Here is a 22,026-nt window from a genome sequence, read left to right on the forward strand (position 1 = left end):
AACTTCACGTGAAGAATCTGTGCTTAGGGGCACCTGGGTGGCTCAGTCGTTAAGCATGTGCCTTCAGCTCAGGTCATGATCCCAGGGTCCTGGCATCGAGCCCCACGTTGGGCTCCCTGCATAGCAGGGAGCCTGCTTCTTCCTCTGCCTGCCGCTCCCCCCGCTTGTGCTCTCTCTCTGTGTCAAATAAATAAAATATTAAAAAAAAAAAAAAAAGTGTGCCTAAAGGTCTTGGATGAAGAATTGGAGAGCCACTGGGTTGACACTGCAGGTAGGAGACTTAACTTGTTAGGCTGCTGTTCTGATAGACCGGGCAAGAGATGAGAAAAGGAACAGATTTTAGATAAAGTGAGGTTAAAAAAATGGAGGGAGGAATCCGTAAGAAACTGGCTGTGGAAGGTAAAGGAGAACAAGGGGTCAGGCCTGACTCCCTCGTTTCTGGTTTGAGCAGCTTGGAGGAATTGAGACTGAGATTGTAGGGTGGGCCAGGTTAAGGGAAAAGGGAGGGAGGATTGCAGTACAAGTGTGGGTTTTAGAACTGTTTTTCATGGGCCGCTGCAGTGTTCAGATGGAGGTGCTTGAAGATCTCTGTAGCTGTAGCTCAGAAGAGAAGCCTGGGGTGGAGAAAGAAGTTTTTGAGTGATCTGCTAATTGAAGCCGTCAATGAGATTGATCAGGAGCAGAGATCAGAGTTGGGGGAGAATGGAGCCTAGCCAGGAAGAAGCCCAGGGCACGGCGGAGCAGCCAGGCCTTTAGGAAGGAGACCTAGGGGCATCCTTGCTGCTCAAGGGCTAGGAAGCGGGCAAGGGCAGACGGCTGTCTTGAGAGGCCTGGAAGAGGTAAAGCCACAAAACCAAGGAAGATGGAGGTCTTTGGATCCAGTAGGTCAGAAGGAGGCCCTGGCTGTCAGCCCCCACTAGCCCTTGTTTTCTCTGCGAATTGAGGCCTGGGGGCTGAAGGAGTGCGAGGTGGTAGCGGGGGATGCACCGGAGCGGACTCAGAGCACAGTACCTTGTGTGGTTCTTTGTGCGTAAGCTGACCTCTCTCTTCTGTGAGTCCATATTTCAGATTCCCATTCAGTGAATTTTTCTGCCTACTGCCCCCACCCCAAGTCTTCCTTAATTCAGTACCTATTTGATGAGCTGGTATTTTGGGGTCACTGATTGACTTTTAGGTGGAGAGCACTAACTAGTTGCTAAACTATTACCATCTCTTTCCAATTTTAGCGAGCGCCAGACTATTACCATCTCTTGATTTAGGCCTATATCTCTGACAGCATGAAATTGACTTAGAAGTGTGGTGCTCAGAATAGGCCCTTCCACCAGCTTCAGTGCAAGGTTCATGTCACAGATTATGTGTGGTTGGATTTAAACCCGTACTTGGTAAAAGAACATAGATGTCTTCTTGGATTGTGCCATCTTTATGACTTTTCTCACTTTCTGGAACAGGAAGTCTCTAACTCCAGGAGGACCCCATTATTTCTGTAATGGTGTGTGAGGACTGACTCCTAGAACGTTGCCTGGCCTTGGACCCATCAGCATGGGGAGGTGAGTGATGGTGTCTCATCACCGGTACTTGTAAAACCTGAGGTTTTGGTGCCACAGGAGCAGATCTTGAAAGGAAAAAAAGATCTGAATTCCAAGTGAAAAGTGTCCAAAATTATGCTACACTTCTGTTTAACAACTTTGTTCTTCCAGGCCTCACTGGGGTGCCTGTTACAGAAAGTGGTCATGCCAGGTGGATTCTGCAGGGGTTAACGTAGCTTACTGTGAAGGGCAGGTGTGTTGGAATCTGTGAGGGGTCGTATTAAGCACAGTATAACTGTCTGGAAGCCTTGGAGGAGTGGGCAGGGGATGACACACTCTGGAGTGGCCCAAGGACCTGCATGGAGACTAGACACTGCAGGTGGAAAACTCCGTTAGGTTAGCAGGATATCTACCCCTTCTGTGAGGTATTTTAGTCCAGGAAGCACTCTTTAAAGAAATTAACCACAAAACAATAACATCTATTCTAAACGTAGCAAGCTTTTTGTAAGCCTAATAATAATCTCTTAATCCTGACATAAATGGAGAAGAAAAGTGTTCATTTGCAAAAATGTCTCAGAAATAATTCTAAAAGCACAGGACATACAAAACTCATTTATTGACTTTATTATGGGGATGTTATTAAAGATACTGTTTGTCTGCCATTTTCTCAGTCATCACGGAGAAGTTTGCCTTGGGATTCAATGTTAAGAAAATCTTCCTCCTCCTGAGCTGTTTATATGTTTCTAATCTCATGGATAACGTTTTGGCCTCTAGGCCACCTTTACAGGCCTGTCTTATTACATGTATTCTTTGTACTGAATTGTTTCTCGGTCTCATCATCCTTAAACGGGAGTTCATTATAGATTTATATATTTATCGTATTGAACTGACTCTTGTCTCTAATTTTTTTTTTTTTTTTGGAACAAAGCATGGTACAAATAATAACCTACATAATATTGTCAAGAAAGGCAGAAAAACACAGAAGTGTCATAACCATCAGGGTGTAATTTTCATTCATGTAGTTTTATAATAATGAGTAAAATAGCAAAATAGCAATAGGGAAGATGCTGGCCTACAGATACCTCCCAGCAGGGAAACAGGTGGCTTGAGCCAAATGTCTTAACCTTGAGATCAGTTTAGGTGAGGAGAGGCCTCTTTGGAGCAGATTGCTTTAAAATCTGGTTTGTTTTTTTTTTAATTTTAGGATCGGCATCTCCTGTCTTTTTCCTGCTTCCTGGCATTTTAGCATCTCTCCAGTGGGGTGTCCTCGAATTCTGAATACCAATTTACGCCAGATTATTGTTATTAGTATCCTGGCTGCTACTGTTTCGCTTTTATACTTTTCTGTTGTTATAATCCGAAATAAGTATGGGCGACTCTCCAGAGATAAGAAGTTTCAAAGGTAAGAGAAAAAACATTTCTAGATGGGATGCTTCATTTTACATTAGGGATTAGGTTGGAATTGAAGGAGCCTGCAGCTGTAGGAAACAGAATCTGTGCCGAATATAGCATGGCAGGAAAAATTAAACTGTTGGAAACTGTTTAATCATTAACCACCAAATCCACATCGTAAGAGAATTTAAACATAAGCTTCTCCTGTGATATCTTTTAAGCTGATTTTTCAGTTAAGGTCAATAGTTTGGGAATAGTTTTATTTCTCAGAACTTGTTTGAACTTCTTAAAAGGAGTAATGACTGTGTATCTGATTTAGATTATCTTTATCACTGTCACTCATTTTGTTTTCTTTTGACTCTTTAATCATTTGGCACTTGTAAAAATGCAATTGTGGGTCAGCTCAGAATTCACAGACTTGGTGTTTATTTATTGCATTTGCTCTGTTCAGGTTCAGGATGAGAGTCTCTATCTCAGTAAAGGCGTGTGTTCATTTTTCTGAACAAGGTACTTGGCACGAGTTACTGACATTGAAGCTACAGACACCAGTAACCCCAATGTGAACTACGGTATCGTGGTGGACTGTGGTAGCAGTGGGTCTCGAATATTCGTCTATTGCTGGCCAAGGCACAACGGCAATCCTCATGATCTATTGGATATCAGACAAATGAGGGATAAAAACCGGAAGCCAGTGGTTATGAAAATAAAACCCGGTACGTAAAAGATAAATATCTGATTGATAATCGGGTTCTGTCCTTTCTCTGTGAGATCTTTCATGTCCTCCTCTCCCTCTCCCCACAGTCATTGCCCTGGTTCAGAGCTCACACCAGGACCTGATTGTTTCACTTTCTTTCCCCTCTTGTGTCCATCCCACATGAGGCAACTAACTCCTTGATAAAATATCCAAAACCATGTCTTTCTTGTGTCTCCTGCAGCATTTATCACAGTGCCTTACTCATGTGTCTACTCAAGTGTTTGCTAGTTGACATTAATTATGGAGGGATTTTTTTTTTCCCTATTTGGTAGCCATTGGTCTCTATCCCTAAAGACAGCCTAATTTCAGGTAACTCATGGATATCTGTACTCTGATACATTGGTATGTATTTCTCTTTTTTCCCTTCATTTTTAAAAAGTGCTCCAATATATTTCTTTTTTTTTTTTTAAGATTTTATTTATTTATTTGAGAGAGCGCGAGAGCGCACGTGCACAGGTGGGGGAGGGGCAGAGGGAGAGAGAGCATCTCAAGCAGACTCTGTGCTGAGTGCAGAGGGAGCCCTGAGATCATGACCTGAGCCCAAACCAAGAGTCATACACTTAAATGACTGATCCACCCAGGTGTCCCCCAATATATTTTTAATCATCTACATTATTTAATAAGAGTGACTATAGAACTTAGAAGAGCTGATGTTATTATGTCCAGTTTTTAAAGCTATCACAGTTTCTAAGTCAGTGTGCTGTGTAAAAATTGGGATTTGCTTTCTCCATTAAACAATTTAAATCGGTGGTTCTCAACCTTTTTCTGTATGTACACCATTTCCATGGGCATTGCCCCTCTGTCAGAAGTATTAGGAATGGAAGGTGTCCAGGAGTACCTTGCAATAGGCATTTTATGTCTTGATAGTTGATAATCACTGACTTAAACAGTGGACCACAGGAGTGCCTGGCTGGCTCAGTTGGAAGAGCATGTGACTCTTGATCTCAGGGTCATGAGTTCGAGCCCCATGTTGGATGTGGGGATTACTAAAACAATAAAATAAACTTAATAAAACAGAGGACCACAGATCTTAATAGAGATTCAGCACTTTTATTTCATCTTGCTAGTATGTTAAATAGTAAAATATTAAACCCAAACAACCCAAGGAATTTATCTTGTAAAATATTAGAGAATGTTGATAAAAAAATAATTAGCTTATTCTCTCCTATTTCAAATATATAAATGTAAAGGAGGCTCAGTTTTAATGATAAAATACCTTTCCTCATAAAATGGTTCCTAATGACATTGACTGTGTGCTCTTTGAGTCCTCCCCATTCTTCACTGAATAATTTAGGCCCCACTTCCTTCTTCAGGCAACCCTTAACAAGTTGATTATTCTTTGATGTTTGGGCAGCTGGGTACCAGCATATTGCTCAGAAAATCCAAAACCTCTACCTCATTTCTTAGGTTAAAGAGAGGGAACTTAATCTGAGTCTCTCATATAAGCATTGTTTTGATGTCAAAGTACATTTCCATGAACAAAGATCATCTTTTTTCTGTAAGTCTTAATGAATGACTGTGAATTTTTAGTTTTCTGTTATCCCATTCCTAAAATTTTCCTGTATTCCTAATCTAGAAACATTTTCAGGGTTAAAGTAATGTTGATCAAATAAAAAATTCACCAGAAGACTGAAAAATAGAAGTCTATAAAGCACATTGCATTTCATCTAGCTTCACATACCAGGCTCCATCAGTGATCAAACTGCTCACATGAAATAAGATAAAATCTTTCATGCCTTGGAGTTGTCCTTTGGGACATCATCCCAGGCTTAACATGGTTCTTTCTGATGCTACAGAAAGTGTTGGAAGTAGAAATTCAAGTACCTTTTTATAGCACTTCTCTGTCCTGAAGCAGGGACTCTCATGTATAGCATTTCAGCAAAGCTCTCAAAATTTCCTTACTTAATAGATTCTGGATAGGTTGGGGCTTGGCGTCTGTTAAAACAGCATTGTATGTGGAGTAAAAAAAAAATCTTGACTTTTGGTCTGTTTTCTGCTGATTGCTCTGACAAATCACTTAATCTTTCTGGATCCACAGTTTCCTAATCTGTGAAATGAGAAATTTTTGGACTTCTAAAATTTGAAGCCAGGAAGACACCCTTTGTATAGGGAATGGTCGAGGGATCGCCAAGACTGGAGGGTAGGATATGTTGCATCAGGCTGCCAGAAGGGAGGAGGAGAAGTGAAATAATGTGAGAGAAACCAGGGAGAGGCAATCATTGACACCCAGAACACATACTGGGGGAGGGAGAAGGATTTTATCCAGAATCCTGGCTTGGGCTGCTGGTTGGCTAGTGATGGTGGTCACTGGGGTAGGTAACAAGCAGCAAGAGTAGATTTGTAGTGGAAGTTGAGTTCAGGTTTGTATGTGTGTATGTTGAGTTTGGGGGTCTGTGAGGACAAGACCTGGCCATGTCTAGTGGACAGTTCCCACATACTGATCTGGAGGTTGGGAATGTGATCTGGGGGCTGCTGGTGAGATTTGGAGATCTGAGACACAAAGATAGTGGTGGCAGCCAAAGGAATGAGTGAGCTTGCCTGAACAAAGTGGGAACCTGTTCTGGAGGGCAGGCGCGTGAGCTCATGTGCTGTCGATCCCAGTGTCTGACACATAGTGGTTGCTCAATTGGGTCTCTTTTTTGGAGACTGAGAAGAGAGCCTAAGACTGAACACTTAGTACCACCACCATGTAAGGAAGAGAGACTGTGGAGGTTGTTGCTAGAGGGAGAGGGAAGAACCAGGAGAGTGTGGTGTATAGCCAGAATTTCTCTCAAATGAGCCACATTGAAGAAACATAACTTGTTAATTAACTATCTACTTGTTAACAGAAGTGTCCTTTTTTCTATAGGCATTTCAGAATTTGCTACCTCTCCAGAGAAAGTCAGCGATTACATTTCTCCACTCTTGAACTTTGCTGCAGAGCATGTACCACGGGCAAAACACAAAGAGACGCCTCTCTACATTCTCTGCACAGCTGGAATGAGAATCCTTCCTGAAAGGTGATCCTCTGCATGGGATCAGGGCAGGCCAGGCCCGGGGGGGTGGCCATGGTGTTGGCGATGGTGGTAGTGGTGGTGTATCCCCCACCCCCCACCCCCAGCCCTTTTCCTTCTCTTCCTCCTCTTCCATTATCACCACCAAAAGGAAGACAGTAAAAATTCTTTCTTCAAATTTGGAATAGTACCAGAACTATTCCAGAACTTAGCCAGAACTCACCAAAAATCTTTTTATGTATCTGTTTATTACTATAAATAGTAAACTATAAAGTAAACAACTATAACTTATAAAGTGGTCATTAAAAAAACCCTGATTTTGTGTGTTATTAATTTAACGAATGCAGTTGTAGTTTTACATCTGGGAATCACAGAATTGACCCAACTCATGAAATTCCTTCCTAAAATAGTTTTATTCGGTGAATTACTTTGGATTTATAATTTACTGTTTTTGTACAGGATATACCAGAGCTGTAGTTTTTGTTTTGTTTTCTTTTGCTTTTTCCTCTTTTTAAAACAGGAAAATGTAGGCTCCATTTTGATGTGTCAATTTTGGGGTTGTCTTCCAGCCAGCAGAAAGCCATTCTGGAGGACCTCCTGACTGATATCCCTGTGCACTTTGACTTTCTGTTTTCTGACTCTCATGCAGAAGTCATTTCAGGGAAACAAGAAGGTTGGTATATTGGTCTTCAACTTGAAATTTGGGAAGTTACTCCTTTAAATCCTCCCCATTTTCCCAGCGTACACTTCATTAAATTACTTTTACTATCTTAAAATTGAGGAAATCATACCCTTGAAATATTATTTTTAAATGGCAAAATTAGTTTCTTATATGACTGGTCTTTATTATCCAAACATTAAGCCATTTAAAAAATAGCTTAGTTTGTCTTTACCACATCCAGGAAACATACATTGGATTCATTTTGATAGAAAAGATTTGTGTTCCTTGCCTAAGGTATACAGCTTTTTGTAATTATGATAATTACTGTGTTATTGGAGCTTTCTGTTGATTTATTTGCTACAAAGGGGAAATTATTCTTGACTTTGATACACTGAGAAAATATTAGTTCTGTTTTCATGTAAATGATTCTCCTTGAGAATGAAGTGACAAGTCAATGAAATATTATTTGGGGAAGAGTTTGCCAGAAATTAGAGACCAGAGCATTTATTTCAAAATCATCTATCATTTCAGCAAATACCTCCTCCGTCAAAGGCACTGTAGAAAATACAAACTGGGTGAAATTCAGATACTGCCATTGAGCTGTTTACAGACAAGTGAGGTACACAGTTAGCTGCCATGTGAGGTAGAGTCTTAGGTGCCATAAGGAAGATAAGGAAAAAGTACCATGGGAGTTTGAAAAAGGGAGATTTTTTTTTTCCTTGCTAGGGACATCATGGAACAAGTGACAATTTAAACTGTGCCCCCGGGGATAGCTAGTTATAAGCATGCTGGAGCATGGTAAGGGTAGGGCTCTGAGAGAGGGATAGGAAGTACATTCCAAGCAGAAGAAATGATTTGAGTCAGCATAGGTTAGAAAAGCTGCACTGTGGACAAGGGAACAAAAATAGTTGGAGTGGCTTATGGCCCTTTTGAAAGGTGGTAGTAATATGAAAAGTTGCCCAGGTCTTGGTGATGTCAGTGTCATGGCAACGTGAGTTGCTCCTTTTTTCTCTCCCTTTTGATTTAAAACTAATCAGACGTCGTTAACCCAGAAAAAGCAACTCTGCATAGGACACCCAACAGATCCATCCATCTGAATATGGGTGGCTTGAACCTCAAGGAGGCCGTGGAGCCAGGCAGGTGGCAGCAGGGGCAGCCATGGACCAACACAATTTTTCTAGCGGAGGAGGTGGAGGGTGAAGGTGGTGTTAGGGGTTTACCTGACAATGCGTGCCAGTGATCTCTCTGAGCAGAGATTGCAGTGACTGAGAGGAGGGAAAGGAAAAGGAGGAAGGCACAGAGAATGTGTTTCCCGCTGTCTACCCCAGGATTCTGGCAAGAGGATCACCCATGGACCTCTGAGATCCCCACCCCCACTTGCAGATCCCCTACCAGGCTGTGGGCACATTCAAAGCCCCAAGTACTAAGCACACACTTCCACCAGCTCTGCGGTCACCCTTTTTTTTAAATTACCAACTGTTGAACTGTTAGAATCAAAGTAAAAAAAGCCTTACCTAATAAGAAAGGTGTCGACAACTTGAAATGCAGCAGAAAGAGCACTTTTTATCAGACACTGAAAAATCATGTTAATATGGTATCACAAAAAGAACATGGCAGTTTTCCCAGTAATTGAGCCCAAAGACATAGAATATTTAAATCTAACTGATAAAGAATTTAAAATACTATTATAAGGAAATTCAGTGAGCTATAAGAAAACTCAAGCAAATACAGTGATCTCAGGAATAAAATGAATGAACAGAAGGAGTATTTTACCAAAGAGATTAAACTTCTAAAAAACCAAACATTCTGGAGCTGAAGAATTCAATACATGAGTTGAAGAATGCACTAGAATGCATTGGAAATAGAGCAGATGGAGGAGAGAATAAGCAAGCCTGAGGATGGGAATATAGAAATGGTTCCCTTAAAAGGAGGAGCAAGAACTAAGATTTTTAAAAAGTGAAGAAACCCTATGAGAACTATCAGACTCCATTAGAAGAACCAACATAAGATTAGAGGGTATCCCAGGAAAAGAGAGTGTATTTAAAGAGGTAATAGAGAACTTCCCAAACCCAGGGAAGGAACTGGATATGCAAGTCTGTGAGGCTAATAGATCACCTTATTTATCTCAGTGCAAAAAGACCTTCTCCAAGACACACCACATTAAAACTGTCAAAAGTCAGTGATAAATTATTCTGAAGGAGACTAGGGAGAAAAAACACAGTAACCTACAAAAGAAGTCCCATCAAGAGTATCAGCAGATTTCTCAGCGGAAACTCTGCAGGCCAGGAGAGAGTGGAATGATACTTTAAAGTATCGAAAAATACAAATTGCCAGCTGGGAATACTGTGACAAAGTTATCCTTTGGATATAAAGGCGAAATAAAGGCTTTCCCAGACAAACAGAAGCTAAGGGAGTTCACCACCCCGAGATGACTTACAAGAAATGTTGAAAGGAGCTTTTCAAGCTGAAATGAAAAGAGGAAGGTACACCAAAGTCTGATTAAGGTGATAAATAAAAAAACTAACTTTTTTAGAATAGTATATTAAACAAGGAAAAAGGTTAAATGAAAAAGAACATTAAAAGTAACCATAGCCACTACAACTTGGTCACAGCATCACAGCATAAAAAGGTAATTTGTGACATCAAAAATATAAAAGGGGAAGAATAAAAGGATGGAAACTTTATAGGCGAACAAAAATAAATTGCTACCAGTAGAAAAAAGACTGTTCTACCTACGAGATGTTTTATGTTAACCTCATGGTAACCACAAAGCAAACATCAGAGCAGAGACAAAACATAAAAAAAGGGGAGACTAAACAAACTGCAAACTTACAAAGGTAGACGTAAACAGAAGGAAGAAAACAAGGGAGAGACAAAATAACCAGAAGGCAAACATAAAATGGCAGTAGTAAATCCTTACATATCAGTAATCACCCTAAATGTAAACAGATTGAACTTACCAATCAAAAGTCACAGAATGGCTGGATAGATATAAAAAAACAAGACCCAACTATATGCCATCTATAGGAGACACATTTCAGCTCTGAAGACACATATAGACTCAAAAAGGATGGAAGACAGTATTCCAAGCAAATGGAAACCAAAAGAAGGCAGGCATAGGCATATTTATATCAGACAAAGTAGACTGGAAGTCTAAAAGGGTAACGAGATAAAGAAGGTCATTTTATGATGATAAACATGCCAGTACATCAAGAAGATAAAACATAAGTATATATGCTCCCAACACCCAAACATTGAGATATATTAAGCAAATACTAACAGGTCTTAAGGGAGAAGTAGAGAACAATAATAGTAGGGGACTTCAGAACCCCGCTACCAGCAATCATCCAGACAAAAAATCAACAAGGAAAAACATTGGAATTGAACCACATGTTAGCACAAATGGATTTAATAAATATATACAGGACATTCCATCCAATAGCAGCAGAATACACATCTTTTCAAGTGTACATGGAACATTCTCCAGGTTAGATCATATGACAAGACAGAGGAAGTCTTATTAGCAAGTTTAAGAAGATTGAAGTCATGGCAGCCATCATTTCTGAACACAATGATAGGAAACTAGAAAAAAGAGGAAGGTGAGAAAATCTACAAATATGTGGAAATGAAACAGCACACTTCTAAACCAGTGGGTCAAAGAAGAATTCAAAAGGAAATAAAAAATTGTCTCAAAACAAATGAAAATGGAAATAGAACATAGCAAATATTGTGGGATGTAGCAAGGGCAGTTTGGAGAGGAAAATTGATAGCAATAAAAGCAAATATTAAGAAATTAGATCTCAAATAAGCAATATAACATTACACCTCAAGGAACTAGAAGAATAAATGAAGCCCAGAGTTAGCAGAAGGAAGGAAATAATAAAGATCAGGGTGGAAATAAAATAAAAAATCATGTGATCATCTCAAGCATTGTAGAAAAAGCACTTGACAAAATATAACATCCTTTCATGATAAAAATCTTTAACAGTGGGTATAGAAGAAACATACCTCAACATAATAAAAGTCACATATAACAAACTCAGAGCTAACGTTAGACTCAATGGAGAGAAATTGAAAGTATTTCCTTTAAGATCAGGAATAAGACAAGGATGCCTACTCTCATCACTCCTATTCAATATGGTACTGGAAGTCTTAGCTAGAGTAATTAGGCAAGACAAAGGAAAGACACCAGATCAGAAAGGAAAAAGTAAAATTGTCATTATCTACTGATAATATGACTTTATATATAGAAAATCCTAAAGAGTCCGTCAAAAAGCTGTCAATCATTGAATTAACAGTTTCAGTAAAGTGGCAAGATAAAAAACCAACATATAGAAATCAGTTGCATTCCTTTACACTAATGATGAAGCATCTGAAAAAGAAAGAAAACGATCTGATTCACAGTGGTATCAAAAACAATAAAATAAGAATAAACTTAACCAAGGAAGTGGAAGATCTTTTCAATAAAAACTACAAGACTTGACTGAAAGAAATAGAAGAAGACAAATTGAAAGACAACCCATGTTCATGGACCGGAAGAATGAATTTTGTTAAAATTGCCATACTACTCAAAGCCATCTACAGATTTAATGCAATCCCCATCACAATACCAAAAGCATTTTTCACAGAAATAGAAACAATCCTAAAATTTGTGTGGAATCACAAAAGACCCCTAATAGCCAAAACAATCCTGAGAAAAAAGAACCAAGCTGGAGGTATCATGCTTCAATTTCAAACCATCCTACAAAGCAGTGTTAATAAAAACAATATGGTACTGGCACAAAAAAGGACACCTCAATCAGTGGAACAGAATAGAGAGCCCAGAATTAAATCCCAGCATATATCGCCAACTAATGCTCAACAAGGGAGCCAAGAACACCCAATGGGGGAAGGATAGTCTCTTCAACAAATGGTGATGGGAAAAATGAAGAAACACGTGCCTAACAATGAAATTGGACCTCTGTCTCACATCACTTGCAAACACTAATTCAAAAAGGATCAGAGAGTTAAACATAAGACCTTATACCATAAACTCTTTGAAGAAAACATGGGGAGGAAGCTCATCAATATTAGTCATGGCAAGGATTTTTTGGACAGGACACCAACAGCACAAATAACAAAAGCAAAAACCAATAAACAGGACTATATCAAACTCAAAAGCTTCTGCACAGTACAAGAAACAACTAACAAAATGAAAAAGCAACCTACAGAATGGGAGAAAATTTTTGTAAGCCATATATTGGATAAGGGGTTAATATCCAAAATATATAAAGATCTCATAGGACTTAATAAAACAGCTAAGAAACAATTTGATTAAAAACTAAATAAACATGGGGCACCTGGGTGGCTCAGTCAGTTGAGCATCAAACTCTTGGTTTCAGCTCAAGTCATGATCTCAGAGTCATGAGATCGAGCCCCACATTGGGCTCTATGCTCAGCCTGGAGTCTGCTTGAGATTCTCCCTCTACTTCTGCCCCTCCCCCCACATTCACTCGCTCTCTCTCAAATAAATAAATCTTTAAAAAAAAAAAACTAGGCATTTTCCAAAGAGGACATCAAAATGGCCAACGGCACATAAAAAGATGCTCGGCATCACTGATCATCAAGGAAATGCAAATCAAAACCACCACAATGAGATTTTATCTCATACCTGTTAGAATGGCTGTCATCGAGAAGACAAGGGAGCAGGTGCTGCCTAGAATGTGGTGAAAAAGCCTTATATATTGTAGATGGGAATGTAAATTGGTCCAGGCACTATAGAAAACAATATGGAGATTCCTCGAAAAATTGGAAATAGGTGTACCATACAACCCAGTTATTCCATTTCTGGGTATATACGCAAAGAAAATAAAAACAGCATTTCACCAGGATGCCTGCACCCCCATGTTTATCGCAGCATTAGTTACAAGAACGAAGATAGAGAAACAACCCAAATGCTCATCAATGGATGAATGGTTAAAAAAGATGTAGTACATACACACAATGGAATATTATTCAGCCATGAGAAAGGACAGTATTCTGCCATTCGTGACAAGATGGATGGACCTTGAGCACATTATCCTAAGTGAGATAAGTCTGACAGAGAAAGATAGTACTGTTTGATACCACTTACTTGTGGAATCTGAAAAAGTCAAACCTATGAAAAGAACAGTAAAACGGTTACCAGGGAATGAGAGGGTGATAAGATTGATGGTGTTTAAGGGTGCAAACTTAGAACGAGTAATAAATAAGCCATAGAGTTCTTTTTTTTTTTTTTTTAAGATTTTATTTATTTGACAGAGACACAGCGAGAGAGGGAACACAAGCAGGGGGAGTGGGAGAGGGAAAGCAGGCTTCCTGTGGAGCAGGGAGCCTGATGTGGGGCTCGATCCCAGGACCCTGGGATCATGACCTGAACCGAGGGCAGACGCTTTAACGACTGAGCCACCCAGGTGCCCCAATAAGCCATAGAGTTCTAATGGGCAGTATAATGAGTATAGACAGTAATATTGTACTCTATGTAATAGGTATCACTATAAGGGCAATCATACTACAGTGTATAGACCTATCAGAGTAACACGCTGTACACCTTAAACTTATAAAATGTTACATGTCTGATTTATTCAATAAAAATGAAAAGTTGGAGAGGTCTTGGATTGTCAGGCTGTGGAGTTTGGCCTTTGTTCTGGAGGTCAAGCCAATAGCAGAGAATAGTGTGGGATGGAGTGGAGGAGGAGGGCAGGAAGATTGACTAGGTCTCTGTGACAGCTTAAATCAAAGTGGAAATGAAAGTGGGTAAAGACTGGATAGAGGAAATGTTGTAAAAGGGAAACGAGGCTCAGCAACTGAGTGAAAGCAAGGGATGAAGGAACTGGAAGAGTCCGAGTTAATTTGTTTTTTTCAACCTTGCAGTTGATAGGTTTAACTTCATAAAGTAAAAACTCCATTATTTCAAAACAGTTTCAAACAGAAGCCGGCACTGAGGGAATTCTATTTTTGCCTATGTGAATGATAGGAAACTATCAATTTTAAAGTTGAGAGTTCTTGGAAAGACACTAGGAAAATATACATCAGTAGGGATGCTTTATTTCAGATAATGTGTTCACAGGTTGTCAGGGGGTAAAGTAAACGAGTTGTTTGCACTAACTGCATCGATAAGAGTTGTACAAAGTGTCTTAAAACTTTATCCTTCTTATCTTCCCCCCCATAAAATGTCTATAGGTGTGTATGCTTGGATTGGCATTAATTTTGTCCTTGGACGATTCGAGCATATTGAGGATGGTAAGTATCATGTTTCCAACAATGTGTCTGACCCGTCTGATGGCGGGTCTGTCTAATCCCAAAGGATAAAAAAGGAGCTAAGTTTTGTCTTTTAAAGATTTTATTTATTTATTTGAGATAGAGAGCATGAGCGAGGGGCAGAGGGAGAAGAAGAAGCAGGCTCCCTGCAGAGCAGGGAGCCAGATTCGGGACTTGATCCCAGGACCCTGGGATCATGACCTGAGCTGAAGGCAGACGCTTTACCGACTGAGCCACCCAGGTGCCCCAGGAGCTGAGTTTTGTGACACAGCTAAGCATGTAGGAGTAGAGAGAGGAGCTGCTCTTTCCCGCTATGAACTTGGCTTTAGGTGGGAGGAGTAGGCTGAGTTTGCCCAAGTGGGCTTGAAAGTACCATGAAAACAAGAGGACTCCTCAGAAGATCCCCATTCTCCAGATTGGTTCTGTTCCAATGGATGTTTCTTGTTCTTTGCAGATGAGGATGCAGTTGTGGAGGTTAACATTCCTGGTAGCGAAAGCAGGGAAGCTATTCTCCGTAAAAGGACAGCTGGTATTCTGGACATGGGAGGCGTGTCAACTCAGATAGCGTACGAAGTTCCCAAAACTGTAAGCTTTGCCTCCTCACAGCAGGTTACTATCCGTACAAATTTTCTTCCGTTTGGTTTGGTTTTCCTTTAACATGTCTCCATCCATTTTTGTTTTGTTTTCTGAGTCTGAACACATCTTTACTATGCTTCCTGAGGCCCTACCTTCCCAACCCAGGAGAACGGAGTCAGGAGGAAGCCATGCGAACCTCCGCTAAGCCGTTTGTGTTTGTTCATTGAAGTCAGCTGGTTTGTTTTCTAAACTGAGAGTTTTTGTTTGGTATAAATTTTAGTCACATGCTTGAATTTTTGTTTGTATTTTCTCTTCAGTTACTTCTTTTCTCAACAGATACTGTAAAACTTAATATAATGGCATCATATTCAGTTATAGTTGGGGAATGTACTGGGGTTTCTTTTCAGGCTCAGACAGCTTTTGACTTTTCTAGAAAGGATTGGGGTTTGTATGCACTGCTTGCACATTTCTGAACTTAGGGTTTCTTCTGTTTTCTCCCATGCCCCTCAGGGCTCGCAGTCACTGCCTGGAGTTTCCCAGTAGGCCGGGCAGCCTTGTATAGAGAGCACCAGAAATGTTTCCACATGTGTTCCTGAACTGCTGCATGTCTTCACGACTCTGTTACCACTCAGCTGTAAATTATTACCAAAGCCTGGTTTCCTACACTTTCCCCTAGCATGGTGTAATGGTTAAAAAAGTCTGGGCTCCATCATCACGCTGGCCTCACTAGATGTGTGACCTTAAGCACATCGCTTAACGTCTTTGAGCTAGGTTCTTCATCTATAAATGTGAATGCAAGCACCTCTCACACAGGGTTTTTATAAAGCTGAAATGAGATAGTGCATATATCTGATGTACTGCCAGCCACCTCGTGGTTGCTCACTAAATGTTATTGGTATATTTATTAAGCTCTTTACAAAAATGCTTTATAAATTCAAATATTACGATCTGTGTGTTCTGCTTTCATCCAGGCATGCCTCTAGAAACTATTACACTCTTTATTAAAAGTCATGTTTTCCCCCCCAAGACAAAGTAAAAAATACATAGAAAGTGAGTTTGGAAAAATACTGAAAAATCAGGGTTAAAACTTTTCCATGGGTGCATCATCCAAAAAAATCATTGTTAGCATTTTGGTGTATTTCTTTTCATTCATTTTTCCGTGTTTATGGTTTTTTTTTTCAAATATAGTTATTATAATCTTACTGTTTATACAATTTTGTGTCCCTTGTTTAACAGTGCATAAGCATGTTCCTCCATAAACTGTTGATTACCATAATTAACTAAACCCTCCTTGGAGTTGTAGATTTTTTTTTTTATCTTTTAAAACAATTTTTTTTAAGATTTTATTTATTTTTAGAGAGCAGGAGTAGGGGGGAGGGGCAGATGGAGAGTTTCTGAGAAGCAGACCCCATGCTGAACAGGGAGCCTGATGTGGGGCTCGATCCTAAGACCCTGAAATCATGACCTGAGCCAAAGGTAGACACTTAACCGACTGAGCCACCCTGGTGCCCCAGAGTTGTAGATTTAGATGACACTCAGTTTTTTCTCTCACAGAACACAGAGGTCGTCATCTTTGTATGTAGAGACTTTTCGATGTTTAGAATTATTTTTAAAGCATAGGCTTCAGTAAGTAGGTTTACTAGATCAGAGGATATGAACTATGTTGCTAACTTCCCTTTACAAAAAGCAACGGTATCACAGATGTGCAGCACATCTGGATTCTCTTAAGTCAGAATTGTCATATTGAAATCTGAGGGATGCTTAGAAGGGTCCTTGGGAAATGCAGAAGCAGAAATTTTTGCTGCTTTTAGATGAGAATCTTTTTAGATCCTTCTTTTTCACAGGAGGTAATTTTTTTTGTATTGCTTAAAATATTAAAGCTTTTTATCCTTGCATTTGCAGGAAGAAGTAGCTAAGAACTTGTTAGCTGAATTTAACTTGGGATGTGATGTTCACCAAACCGAGCATGTGTACCGAGTCTATGTGGCCACATTTCTTGGGTTTGGTGGCAATGCTGCTCGACAGAGATATGAAGACCGAATATTTGCCAGCACAGTTCAAAAGAACAGGTAAAGCACCTTCCACTTCTCAGGATTCACTTTCAAGAAAACATGGAGGCAAAGCAGGGAGACCTCAAGTAGCAGAAGTCTATCAGTGCTGTCAGCTTTTGACTCCCCTGCCAGCTGAGAAATGAAGGGACAGCAGGATCCCTACATTTGGCCCTGAATCCTCCTAGGCTCTGAAGGAAGAGCTCTCTCTCAGACCCACACCTCCCTGGATTAGAAATTTCACTATTAATGTTTTGAAATAGTTTTGAGCCCTGGGTAATGTATTTCACATTGCAAAGTCCTTGGGAAACTCAGCACCTGGGCCACTGCAGATGTCCTGGAGGCCTGCAGTAAGTGCTGATCAAATTGTCTTTGATGATGGAAGTGAATTATGTGATGTTCTGGTGTGTTCATTTAGTGGATAAGACCAGCCTGTACAGTCATTTAGTGGATAAGACCATAGAGAAAGAAGCTATTCAGGAAAAAGAAGTGATCTAGACGTCTAAGTTAGTGATCTTAAACATTTTCGCAGTGAAACTTCTAAAAATGAGTTTATGGGGTGCCCAAAATGGCGACCAGCCACTACCAGCATTTCCTTAAGTTCTGTGAGGACCGGCCAGTGGATGAGAGCAAACAGGGCTGGGACTTGGGCACTTAACCTGCAGCAGCGGGAACACAGGCCTTTCAGGAGGGAGAGAATACCCAGATTCCAGAGCCCAAGGCCTGTGGTTAGATGTATGAGAGCTTAGCCGATTCCATTCAAACTATTACAAACACAAGTACCCTCATCCCAGAGACATGAGCTTCATCAGCCTGTCCATGGAAGAGTACAAGCTGATCCTGTCCACAGACACTTTGGAAGAGTTAAGGAAATGAATAAAGGCATATGGAAGACACTGCAGGAGAAGTTTGCCCCCAGGAATCCCAAAGAGAAGCAGAAGGCCTGGGCTTGGTCCTTATCTCACCCATGCACCTAAGCATGGAGTCTTGTACCTTGCCATCATAAATAAAACTGCCCTGATTTACAAAAAAAAAAAAAACTGAGTTCATAAAAAATTTTGCTATAGAAAATATATAAAACAAAAGCAACACTTTATTTTTTTTTAAAGATCTTATTTGTCAGAGAGAGAGAGCACAAGCAGGGGGAGTGGCAGGCAGAGGCAGAGGGAGATGCAAACTCCCCACTGAGCAAGGAGCCTGATGCAGGACTCGATCCCAGGACCCTGGGATCATGACCTGAGCCAAAGGCAGACACTTAACCAACTGAGCCACCTAGGCAACACCTTAATCAGTTTAAATTTATAAGTTTAAGTATATAGCAATTATATATTTGAAGTTGGTCCATAAGAAAAGCAAAGCTGTTTGGATGAATAAAAATATCTGAAATCTGGGATTATATAAAATATTCTGTTAATTACTGTGTTTAGTTTTCTTTTTTTTTTTTTTGGATAACCAGTTTTGAGGGAAAAAATCCCAATTCGTAGAGTTAAATGGTAGTATATAATTCCTTGATCAATTTAATCTTGATAAACCTGTGGAGGCCTGAACTTTAAGAAAGACCAAGTCAGAGCCATTCAGTACCACATTTTCTAGAAATTCACGTATGTGAATAGGAAGAGCACTAAAAAACTTGTTCTTTTTCTGCTCCAGACATTAATTGAATGGTGTTAGTTAAGAGATTGGTAGTCCCATCGTTTCTTTTAAATGTGGTATATATTATAGTACGTTTTGGTATGATAATTTTTTATAATAGTCTTAAATAGAAATATTTTATAAGTGATGTTTGAATTAGAACTTTGGAGAAACACCTGCAATGCTAATTTTTCTAATTGGTTTTAATGTCAAGAAACTTGCATGACAGTTCAGTGGTCCTTCTTAATTAAGATGTAGGGCAACTAAAAACAGTAGTGTTGAAGTACATTTGACTAGTCTTGGACTTTTTTTTTAAGATATTACTTATGTATTTATTTTAGAGAGAGCGAGTGTGTGTGAGCCAGGGGAGGGCAGAGGGAGAGAACCTCAAGCAGACTCTGCACTGAGTGTGGAGCCTGATGTGGGGCTCGATCTCACAACCCTGAGATCATGACCTGAAATGAAATGAGGAGTCGGACACTTAACTGACTGAGCCACCCAGGCACCCCATCTTGGACTTTTGTAATAATTATAAACATTAGTCATCATTTTATACATATGTCATGAATTGAGCCTTGAAATGCATAGTTATCTCTTTGCCATAAGTAGCAATTGAGTTTTCAAAATAAGACATTTTTAATTAATGGCAAAGACCTTAATTTATTACATTCAAGTGCATTTTGAGTTGCCCTGATCTTCGGAATAAACAACTTGTCAGTTGAATGACTGATAGTAATATTTAAACACCTTTTAGACCCACGTGATGTCACGGTATCAAACACTAACATAAACGTGGTTGTTGTGAGCTCTTTTCTGTTCCTCAGTTGCTTAGCAGTGAGAAGTGGTGAGTACATACAGTGGGATGACAGGTCTTAGTGCAGGGACATTTCATCGGGAAGTCAGTCGTAAGCACAGTGCATTTCAGTGGACAGTTAAGATTTCTTTTCCATGGGACTTCTCAGAACCTTGTATTACAATAGAAACTCTCTTACCTGCAACAGTTGGGATCAAAAGTTGATTAATTTTTAAAAATCAGTTAAAACAGAATCAAAAATAGAATCAAACAGCAGTTTTATTTTGTTTTAACTTAAGTATTCATGTGCCAGTCTTTTGCTCTGAACTGAGGTCTTTTCTCAGGCTACACCCGTCATAGCTCTGGCATGCACTGCACCTGCTCATCTCAGTGTCATTCTGGCTTCTTGAAGACTACCAAGGACTTAACAGACATTTGTGAAGCAATTTGATACCAGTTCTTCTTGATTTTCCCCATTTTTTTAAACCTTGCTAATACTGAATTTGACAGCAGTTTTCAAGCAAGCACCTTGCCTTTATCTAAGGCTTGGAGCCTGGCTTAGATGGGGCCAGTGACTTCTTTCCATGGTCACATTTCATCTCTGTACACTGAAACCCACAGGCTCTAGTGGCAGAACAGGATTGGAAACGACACAGCTGGTGGGCATTCACCTGCAGTGAACTTGAAACCGAGAGGAGCATAGGAACCACAGACACTCAGGCTGAGAGTGCCAGGCCACATTCCAGGGTACGGAAAGCACTGGTCATCCGACAGGGTAGCTGTCTCAGTGGACCCTGTTACAGTGTCTGCCCTACACACATGTGGATGGATGGTGAATCTCCAGGAGGGGCCCAAGAACCTGTTTCCCTAACCTTATGATCCCAGAACACTTCTTCATTCCCACAGAACACCTCACAGAGCTCATGGTCCACAGAATGTCTTAAGAAACACTGACTTGTAGCTGCTTCTTCAAAACACGTCTTTCTGTCAGTCTCAAATCAAGTTTCTCTTTGTCCTGTAGGCTTCTGGGGAAACAGACCGGTCTGGCTCCTGATACTCCATACCTGGACCCCTGCTTACCCCTAGACATTAAAGATGAAATCCAGCAAAATGGACAGACCATGTACCTCCGGGGAACAGGAGACTTTGACCTGTGTCGAGAGACCATCCAGCCTTTCATGAATAAAACGAATGAGACACAGACCTCCCTCAACGGCATCTACCAGCCCCCGATTCACTTCCAGAACAGCGAATTCTATGGCTTTTCGGAGTTCTACTATTGCACTGAAGATGTGTTACGAATGGGGGGGGATTACAATGCTGCTACTTTTACTAAAGCTGCAAAGGTAACCTTCAAAGAAACCCTCTTCCCCCGCATGCTTTTGAGAGACTGGTGTAGACAGTGGCAGCTTATGTGCCTCCTGCACATTGAGAGGCCCGGGTCAAGAGAAGGGGAAGGTGGAGGATGGAAGGGTGTAGTGCAGCATGTTGGGGATCCTGTTCCCTTGGTTGAGCAAGAGCCATAGTCCCAGCAGGAGTCAGAAGTCCACGGTGAGCGGACTTCGGCCCACCACTCCATGAACCGCTCTGATCACGAGTGGCTTCCAAATGACAGACTTGTATACTTCTGGGTAATAATGTAGCCATGATCTGGCCACACTCCTGGCAGCCTTCCTGTCCCTTAGCTGCCAGGACCCCTGTTCTCTTGTCGGCCCCTGCCTTTCTGATGGTTGCTTAGGCTCTTTCAAGGGTTCCCCACCTTTATACCCCTTAACCCTGGGTGATCCCCAACAGCCATCTTTGGCCCTTGGACCTTCAGGCTCTTAGACGGTCTCACCCATGCTCATGGGTCGCTGCTACTGCCTGTCAAGAAGAGGGTCCAGTCCTGACCCCTGCCTATGAGATTTCATGTCCCAAAACAAACCCACCATTTTCCCTTTGTTCCTCTTGTTCTGTGATGTTGTCTGGGTTAATGGCATCCCTGACCATCTAGTCCACCTCCCAGAACTCAGGAGTTCTAGACTTCTCCCCACCATTCCTTCCCGCCTCGCTGCATATGCCCCATAATCAGTCAGCAAGCACATTACTTGATGCATGACCATTTCTCAAAGCCTTCCCTATGTTCCATCCTGCTCTCACTGCCTTAGTGAAGCCTGCGGCTGTCACCTGTAGGAGCCTCCCAGTTGGTCTTCTTGCCTCTGGTCTCCCTCCATTGTCCATTCCTCACGCCACTCCCAGAGAGTTCTGTCCAAGACACAAGTGCAGTCCTCTCTCCTTCTTAACAGTCTTCAGCAGCTTCCTTTTGTACCAGTATAAATTGCAAGTGCTTTCACATGTCATCCCCACCCGGGAGCATCCTCTCCCCACCCAGCA

General features: G+C 40.8%; 1 protein-coding gene and 1 pseudogene across 4 annotated transcripts in view; both read left to right on the forward strand.

The window, feature by feature from the left end:
* ENTPD4 (ectonucleoside triphosphate diphosphohydrolase 4) overlaps nucleotides 1-22,026 on the forward strand; it is a 39,291-nt gene that overhangs the window by 7,965 nt on the left and 9,300 nt on the right. For 2 of the 4 annotated variants that reach the window (XM_045880036.3, XM_045880034.3), the window contains exons 2-10: nucleotides 1,449-1,547; nucleotides 2,731-2,928; nucleotides 3,426-3,631; nucleotides 6,521-6,671; nucleotides 7,235-7,338; nucleotides 14,527-14,586; nucleotides 15,059-15,213; nucleotides 17,083-17,249; nucleotides 20,675-20,999. In XM_045880036.3, coding sequence (XP_045735992.1) covers nucleotides 1,540-1,547; nucleotides 2,731-2,928; nucleotides 3,426-3,631; nucleotides 6,521-6,671; nucleotides 7,235-7,338; nucleotides 14,527-14,586; nucleotides 15,059-15,213; nucleotides 17,083-17,249; nucleotides 20,675-20,999 — 1,374 coding nt within the window. In that variant the 5' untranslated portion in view covers nucleotides 1,449-1,539. Of the gene's footprint in view, nucleotides 1-1,448; nucleotides 1,548-2,730; nucleotides 2,929-3,369; nucleotides 3,632-6,520; nucleotides 6,672-7,234; nucleotides 7,339-14,526; nucleotides 14,587-15,058; nucleotides 15,214-17,082; nucleotides 17,250-20,674; nucleotides 21,000-22,026 lie in introns of those variants that run through there. The other 2 variants (XM_045880035.3, XM_064585386.1) reach the window with 2 other exon arrangements.
* Nucleotides 17,259-20,668, forward strand: LOC135363682 (ubiquinol-cytochrome c reductase complex assembly factor 2-like; annotated as a pseudogene).

This window comes from Mirounga angustirostris, unplaced genomic scaffold (assembly GCF_029215605.1).
Source record: "Mirounga angustirostris isolate CCGP_5_RB_7025 unplaced genomic scaffold, mMirAng1.0.hap1 SCAF_2, whole genome shotgun sequence".
Classification (NCBI taxonomy): domain Eukaryota; kingdom Metazoa; phylum Chordata; class Mammalia; order Carnivora; family Phocidae; genus Mirounga; species Mirounga angustirostris.